Source organism: Vicia villosa, unplaced genomic scaffold, assembly GCF_029867415.1.
Source record: "Vicia villosa cultivar HV-30 ecotype Madison, WI unplaced genomic scaffold, Vvil1.0 ctg.000444F_1_1, whole genome shotgun sequence".
NCBI lineage: Eukaryota > Viridiplantae > Streptophyta > Magnoliopsida > Fabales > Fabaceae > Vicia > Vicia villosa.
In genome coordinates this window covers 650,645-659,164 of record NW_026705212.1, presented here as the reverse complement: position 1 = coordinate 659,164, position 8,520 = coordinate 650,645, and the positions used below count along the sequence as shown (strand labels likewise).

Sequence of the window (8,520 nt, the reverse complement as noted above, 5' to 3'; positions counted from 1 at the left end):
CAGTAAAAAATAAAATGAGGTGGGAATTTTTTAGTGAAATATCTTTTCATTAATGAAAATTTGCCCAACGTAGGCGAGTACATCAGGAAGTAGCCCCTTAAAGAGGTGGCTACCAAAAAGAAAACAAATAGCATTTACAAACATGGCAACGTAAGAAAAAGATTCCGTTGGGTTCCGATCTTGCTATGCCTTGCAGACCTTCGACGTTCCTTCCGCTTTGCTTTCGGAAATTGATGAATGGATTGATCTTTACCCTTCTGATTCCTCCAGTTATGGCGACTAGCTGTGCTCAAAGATCTACTGCACGACGCAGTCTTTCGCTTTTTTGTCCCTCTTTTGCCTGGACCGCCCTTTCGGGTTTTCAGTCCACCAGGACCCATTTTTTGCCTAAGTCGCCCTTTCGAGTTTTCAACTTAGCGGGTGTACTTTATTTCTTTTTCATTCTTTTTCCTGATTTTTTCCTTTTCTTTTATTTTATTTTGATCAGGTCTATGTGAAGTATTTTTTAACTGCGTCGGCATTCACGGGGAGTGGAAAGTCCTCACCATCCATAGTTGAGAGGATCATGGCGCCACCTGAGAATACTTTCTTTACGACATAAGGCCCTTCGTAATTCGGAGTCCACTTACCCCTAGGGTCATTGTGAATAGGCAGGATCTTCTTGAGCACAAGGTCACCAACCTGAAAGTGTCGAGGACGAATCTTCTTGTCGAAGGCTTTCTTCATCTTCTTTTGATAAGCTTGCCCATGGCATATAGCCGCTAATCTCTTTTCATCAATGAGGTTCAGTTGATCAAATATGGTCTGAACCCAATCAGCTTCACTGAGCTTCACATCTGTCAATACCCTTAATGAAGGAATCTCGACCTCAACCGGAAGGATTGCTTCCATGCCATACACCAATAAGAAAGGAGTTGCCCCTGTGGAAGTGCGCACCGAGGTACGATAACCATGTAAAGCAAAGGGCAACATCTCATGCCAATCCTTATAAGTGACCACCATCTTCTGTACAATCTTCTTGATATTCTTATTGGCCGCCTCAACTACACCATTCATCTTTGGCCTGTACGGGGATGAATTATGGTGTTTGATCTTGAAATCCTCACATAATTCCCTCATCATCTTGTTATTGAGGTTGGATCCATTATCAGTGATAATTTTCTCAGGAACCCCATAACGACAGATTATATTGTGCTTGATGAAACGAGTCACTACTTGCTTAGAGACATTTACATAAGAAGCAGCTTCGACCCACTTGGTGAAATAGTCAATAGCAACGAGGATGAAACGATGTCCATTAGAGGCGGTGGGCTTAATTTCCCCAATCATATCGATGTCCCACAGAGCAAACGGCCAGGGAGATGTCAACATATTCAGAGGAACTGGAGGTACATGGACCCTATCTGCATACACTTGACATTTGTATCATACCACCACATGGCTGAAACAATCATGCTCCATGGTCGACCAATAATAACCCGCTCTCAATATTTTTCTAGCCATGGTGTGTCCACTTGCGTGTGTACCAAAGGATCCTTCATGCACTTCTTGTATGATCTTTGCTGCTTCGTGTCTATCCACGCATCTGAGCAACACAGAATCAAAATTCCTCTTGTACAACACACCCCCAGCAAGGAAGAACTTGGAAGATAATCTCTTTAGAGTTTTCCTATCCGTAAGGGAAGCACCCTCAGGATACTCTTGGGTATCTAGAAATTTCTTAAAGTCATAAAACCATGGTTTCTCATCAGGCACGTTATCAATGACGCCACAGAATGCGGGCTCATCCAACCTTTAGATCACAATTGAAGGCGCTTCGTTGTCCCATTTAACTTTGAACATGGATGCTAAAGTGGCCAAAGCATCAGCCAAATGATTTTCTTCTCGTGGGATGTGATCAAAGGTGATCTCATCGAAATATTGAGCCAATTTCAGAACATGTTCTCTATAGGGAATCAAATTGGGGTGGCGTGTTTCCCAATCTCCATTGATCTGACTAATCACCAAAGAGGAATCTCCATAAACTGCGAGATTTTTAATCCTCAAATCAATGGCAGCCTCAATACCATATATGCAAGCCTCATATTCAGCCACATTATTAGTACAATCAAAACAAATCCTGGCCGTGAATAGAATATGAAAACCTGTCGGAGAAGTAAGCACAGCACCAATACCATTGCCCAATGCATTAGAAGCACCATCGAACACAAGCGTCCATCGCGCCCCTGGTTCTGGTCCTTCCTCTTGATCTTGACTATTAGAAGTCTCTGCCACACACATTATATCCTCATCAGGAAACTCAAAGTGCATAGTCTGGTAATCATCCACAGGTTGATGCGCAAGATAATCAGCGATCACACTACTTTTAATGGCTTTCTGTGTAGTGTATTGTATGTCATATTCTGTCAAGATCATTTGCCAACGGAAAATCCTTGAAATCAACAAAGTGGTGTGAGTCAACATATACTGTCTCAGTCGGCGAGCAGCCCATGCCAAAGCACAGCAAGTTTTCTCGAGTAGTGAGTATCTTGATTCACAATCGGTTTCTTCAAGTGGACAAGGTGCTCCTCTTCAGTATGGGACTTTGCAATCATGTCGTCCACATAGACCTCGATCTCCTTATGAATCATTTCGAAACAAAGTCACCATAGCTCTTTGATAGGTTGCCACAACATTCTTCAACCCAAACGACATGACCTTGTAATAAAAAGTGCCCCAAGGCGTAATAAATGTTGTCTTTTCCATGTCTTCGGGTGCCATCTTTATTTGATTGTAACCAGAGAAATCGTCCATGAAGGAGAAAACCGAGAACTGAGCAGTGTTATCTACCAACACATCAATGTGAGGGAGCGGGAAATCATCTTTCGGGCTCGCTCTATTCAAATCTCTATAGTCGACACACATTCGTACCTTCCCATCTTTCTTAGGTACAGGTACAATATTGGCGACCCATGGTGGATAAACTGTTACAGTGAGAAAACCTGCATCAAACTGCTTCTGAACCTCTTCCTGGGTTTTCTTGGACATGTCAGGACGTGTTCTTCTGAGTTTTTGTTTGACAGGAGAAGAATCTTCTTTAAGAGGTAACCTGTGCACAACAATATCAGTATCTAATCCAGGCATATCTTCGTAAGACCAAGCGAAGATATCAGAATACTCCTTCAACATTCCAATCAACTTTTCTTTTACATCCTCATTCAAAGAAGCCCCTATTTTAACCTCCCTTCTCATCTCTTCGGTGCCAAGATTCACCGTCTCAATAGGCTCTTGATGTGGCTCGATCACTTTCTCTTCTTGTTTCAACAATCTGGCCAACTCATCAGAGAGTTCATAATCTTCTTCATCCCCTTCTTCAGCGATATAGATAGGATTGTCGAAGTCAGAACGAGGCATAGCAAGACCGTTATCAACAGAATCTGGAGGAGAAGTGGATCTGCATGCATTATGATTTATGCTTTATTTTAGAATGGAGGGATGATGATAAATAAGAAACGTTGCCTTTTTTTATTTATTTATAACAAATGTAAAATTAAAAAAGAAAGACAGGGAACAAAAATGTTTGAATGCAAAAACGTCCTTTTATTAATGATTTTAACATTGAAAAACAACAAATGATGCCCCACATGTGTTCACTGTGTCTTGAGCAGAACACAGGAATTATTGCATGATAAACAAAAACAAACAGTATTACTTTTGATCAAAAGCAATTGAGATGATGTCCTCGGACGACCAGTTGAGAAGCTTCTGTCCTGGGACACACGGCTTGATCCATTCTTCAATGTCATAATCGCTATCCATATCATCATCAGCAGCACAAACATGATCTTTGACAATGCCAGCACTAGAGAACTTGATCGGAACAAAGGTTCCGGGCTTCTTGGGGGCCCCATTAGATGAACTCTGACCCAACTGATATCCAATCCCACATTTATCCTGCTTGATTGGTAAATCCAAGACTCGGCCCCATCCTTCAGGATGACCAGATTCAACCACAACTTTAGCTTCCTTTAGTGAAGACATGGGGGCCTCCAACTTCTTATTTTCAACATAAGGGATCTTGATAGTCTGGACAGCCTCAAAGGCCTGGCAAGGCGTCTCGTGGACCTCTCCTTCCACCTCGATATATCTGAAGGACGCAAGATGACTTATCATGTGTTCTTCTTCCCCACATATTGTGACTATCTTTCCCTGAGTCGCAAATTTGAGTTTCTGATGCAATGTGGAAGTCACGGCCCCAGCAGCATGGATCCATGGACGTCCTAGGAGACAAATGTAAGACGGGTGGATATCCATCACAAAGAAAGTAATGGTGAAGAGCTGGGGGCCTATCATTATCGGCAAGTCAACTTCCCCAAACACTGATCTCTTTGAGCCATCAAAAGCTCTCACCGTCAGTTCACTCGGCCTTATCTCAACACCAGAATAATCTAGCCTCATCAAAGACGACTTCGGTAATACATTGAAAGAAGATCCATTATCCACGAGAACACGTGATAACATAGTCCCTTTACACTCCACTGATATATGCAAAGCTCTATTGTGGTTTCTACCTTCGGAAGGCAAGTCTGCATCAGTGAATCCCAATCCATTACCAGCGTTGATGTTTGACACCACTCCTTCAAGTTGATTCACTGAGATATCCGGCGGGACAAAGGCTGTACTTAAAAGTCTCAATAAAGCATTTCGATGTGTCTCCGAACACAGGAGCAACTGCAAAATCGAAATCTTTGACTGAGTTTGACTCAGTTGGTCAACCACTTTATACTCACTTTTCTTGATGATCTTTAGGAACTCTTCCATCTCTTTGGCCACAGTATCTTCAGAATTAGAGCTTTTCCACTGATCCACTGTATCTTCTACAACTCTTTTCCCTTTTGCTTGAGCTGGAGCTTCTGTATTATCATCGCGAGTATTCTGGGGAGGATTGAAAATACGACCACTCCTTGTCATTCTTCCAATGCCAACAACATTATCCACGTCTTCTTTCTCAACCGGAATTTTAATCTCATACTTGGCCCCTTGGTAGAAAACTTCTCCCCCATAATTCCACGGGACTGCTTTTTCACTGTTATACGGGACGGGACCAGGCAATGTAATGACCAAAGGAGGTGCTCTGGCAGGAATTGGAATCTTGGCAAGAATATACGGGATGGATGCCACATTGACTTCATTCTCAACTATTTCAGGATGTCGCACACGCTCAAACTGTAGATACGCATTATCCATCAACTGTTGAACCCCCCTTTTCACCTTATCACAAACTGAGGAAATGGCCATGCAGTCAGTACAGAACTCTCCACAACCAGAGTATAGACCCATCCTTAATAATTCCTCCTTCAATAATGGCAACAGAGAGCCCAATTCAATCACATCCTTGACCAAGCGAGTATCTTCAACGGACTCGATGGCATTTGCAGCGTGAGCTCCATGGGGAGGCATAGGATTCTGAACAACATTAGGTCCTTGAGTAGGAGTAAACTCAATGGCCTTAGAGTCGAGAAGATTTTGAACCTGATGCTTCAACGCTTTACAGTTGTCAATGCTATGTCCAGGTGCCCCAGAGTGGAATTCACATCTCGCATTGGCATCCCAATTAGCAGGCAACTTAGCAGGAGTGGCTAGAGTCCTCAATTGTACTAACTTCAAATCGAGGAGATATGGCAATACTTGTGCATATGTCATCGGGATCGGATCAAAAACCCTTTAGGCGCTTTCGGGGTATATTGACGTGGAGCATACCCTCGTTGCTGATGTTGCTGAAAAGGTGCATTTGGTATAGTCACAACGGCTACTTGTTGATAAGCATGGCCCTTGCCTTGACCATAGTAAGCAGCACTAGTCTCGCCTTCTCTTTTCTTGGCAAACCCACTGTATGGCTTCTTTCCACCAGTCCCAGAGGAGGAACTAGCAACACTTGGATTCTGTATTCTACCAGCCTTAATCCCACTTTCAATACGTTCACCAATCATGACCAAATCGGCGAAACTCGAGGATGCAGAGCAGTCGGAGTAATATTGGCCCTCTAAAGTGTTAGTGAACATGTCCATCATCTCTCTTTCCAGCATAGGTGGCTGGACTCTAGCCGCCAACTCGCGCCATTTTTGCGCATATTCTTTGAAGGACTCATTAGCTTTCTGGGCTAGATTCTGTAACTGAGTGCGATTTGGCGCCATGTCAACATTATACTGATATTGCTTTATGAAGGCCTCAACTAGGTCCCTCCAACTTCGGATATTAGCCCTCTCCAATCTCATGTACCATTCCAAGGATGCCCCAGTCAGGCTATCTTTGAAGAAGTGCATCAACAGTCCTTCGTCCTCAGAGTATACATGCATTTTGCGATAGTAAGCTCGGACATGTGTCTTAGGGCAAGTATTCCCCTTGTATTTTTCAAAGTCAGGTACCTTGAACTTCGATGGCACACGGACGCCAGGAACTAAACCCAAGTCGCTGATGTCCATACCAAGTCCTTGGCCTTCCATGGCCCTCATCCTTTCCTCCAGACCTCTAAACATCTTTCCAGCATCATGTGGAAATCCCCATTCACTTTCAGGAAACAAGTCTTCGTGTCGGTCCTCTTCCAACACGGGGATAGCAGCAGCCCTTCTGATTTGTTGTGTGGTTTTTCCTTTAGGAGTAGGCTGGGGATGCCCACAGGGATTACCTTGATTAGCAGCAGGAGGAATTACACCAGGTCCTCCGTTCACAGGTTCACCATTGACACGAATATCAGCAGAATTTCTTCGCGGGGGGTCCGCAACAACCTGAGCAACTGTGTCCATCCTGATTCTGAGCTCTTCTTGGCGATCAGCCATGCCTTGCATAACTTCCACGAACTGAGCCATCTGAGCAGTAACCTGAGTTCTCATCTGGATAAGATCATCCCTTAACTGATCCATTTGCAGTGAATGATTAGCCCTTGTGTAGTAGCGATGTGTAGGTGGAGGTGCAATTGCTGTAACAGAAAACCTGGTCAGTCAAACAAGAATACCATCTGGTGTACCTGTCATATATGAATGTATGAAATGCATGTGTGCATGCATATGTCATGTTTTTATTATTTTTAGGAACCTTTAGCTTTGTCTCAAACCAACAACACAAAATAATAGGAGAAATTGAAATACAACCAAGACGAATAAGAAAACTCCATTAGATTTGTAACCTAGTTCTTGACATAATCAGAATCACAAATTAATTCGCTCTCATGAGCCAACAAAATAAATAAATGGAACCAGGAACCCCATCCAACAAGTCTGGTGGTGATTCAAATAACAAGGCCATCACTAAGCGGGATCCTCCATGTCCACATGACGGAGGGGGCTTTCTCCAATGTTCTTATCGCTCCAGGCCTTCATTTCTTTGAAAAGCTTTTTGGTATCATCCTAGGTTGGCCTCTTAATGATCTCTTGAATCAGCAGGTCTTTTCTGAAGTGCATCGTTTCCACGTGGCGGTGCTTCAACTCCCAATACCTAGCTTCCTCTTGAACTTGGGCATTACTCTGATCCTATTCTCTTACCTAACCTTTCAGCTTTCGGAACTCTTCATAACATTTCTCTATCTTTCCTTGGCGTTCCAACAGGAGTTTGTCTGCTTTCTTACGACGAGCCTTTTCTAAATTGGCTTCTTCAGTCTGAATCTGGAGTCTTTTAGTCAACTCTGCCAACTGAGCCTCGTAATGTTCTTTCATCTTCTTTTCTTGGGTTTCGATAGATTTAGAGCCTATAGTCATTCTTGGCCTCTTTTGAGAAGTGCTCCCTCTAGCATACAATTCTTCGAGCTCTATTTCTCTTAATTTCAACTTATAGAGTGCGGAAAGCTTCTCTTGTCGAGCAGTATTCATCTCAACAAGCATCGTTTCCATCTGTTCAGTCAATCTTTGATTGGTTTGGTTATAACGGGGCATGGAGACGATGTTAGGTTGTTCACCAGCAGGGGGATACAAAGGATCTTTAGGAGGGAAAGGCATTCCTTGAGTATCAGCCACAGATTTGACCCACTTAGTATAATCCTCGTAAGTAGCACAATCTCTCTGGCCAAAATGTTTCTTATCTCGCCAACAAATACTCTTCCAAGCTTGCACCGCTTCTGCCATTTTCCCATTGTCGGTGGCCGAATGATAGAAAATAGTCTCAGCAATCTCTGTTTGCTCAGGAGGACTTACAAAAGCGTACCCAAATGTTCTCCTAGCCAAGATGGGATTGTAATTGATTCCACCTCTAAGACCCATGAGAGGTACATTATTGAACATTCCGCAGCTCATAATAACTTCCATGTCATCTAAAGCTCTATTGTACCAGACAATATCTTTGGCCCTTAGCTCCATAATCCTCTCAGCCCATTTAGATGTATGCCTATTATCAACGAAAGCGCCACGCTCAGGTAAATGTGATCTGAACCAACGATACAACAACGGAGCACAAAATATAACGAAACCTCCCTTTTGACTACTCTTGTGATGAACAGAGTGATAAACATCCCCCAAAAGCGTAGGAACCGGGTTTTGCAGAATGAATATATGA

At 43.1% G+C, this 8,520-nt stretch overlaps 1 protein-coding gene across 1 annotated transcript; it reads right to left on the bottom strand.

The window, feature by feature from the left end:
- Positions 1 to 489: 489 nt before the first annotated feature.
- LOC131628350 (uncharacterized) lies at positions 490 to 5,682 on the bottom strand. The gene is made up of 4 exons (XM_058899192.1): positions 3,692 to 5,682; positions 3,305 to 3,433; positions 2,145 to 2,431; positions 490 to 920 (listed from the first exon to the last, which is right to left on the bottom strand). The coding sequence occupies exons 1-4, from the start codon at positions 5,680 to 5,682 to the stop codon at positions 490 to 492; spliced, it is 2,838 nt and encodes a 945-aa protein (XP_058755175.1).
- Positions 5,683 to 8,520: the final 2,838 nt, after the last annotated feature.

Coding starts and splice junctions, on each gene's coding strand:
- LOC131628350 (XM_058899192.1), bottom strand. CDS start 5,682: ATGACATATGCACAAGTATTGCCATATCTCCTCGATTTGAAGTTAGTA. Junction 3,434..3,691: donor TCAATTGCTTTTGATCAAAA/GTAATACTGTTT, acceptor TAATGCATGCAG/ATCCACTTCTCCTCCAGATT. Junction 2,432..3,304: donor TCTGATGAGTTGGCCAGATT/GTTGAAACAAGA, acceptor GTTGATTTCAAG/GATTTTCCGTTGGCAAATGA.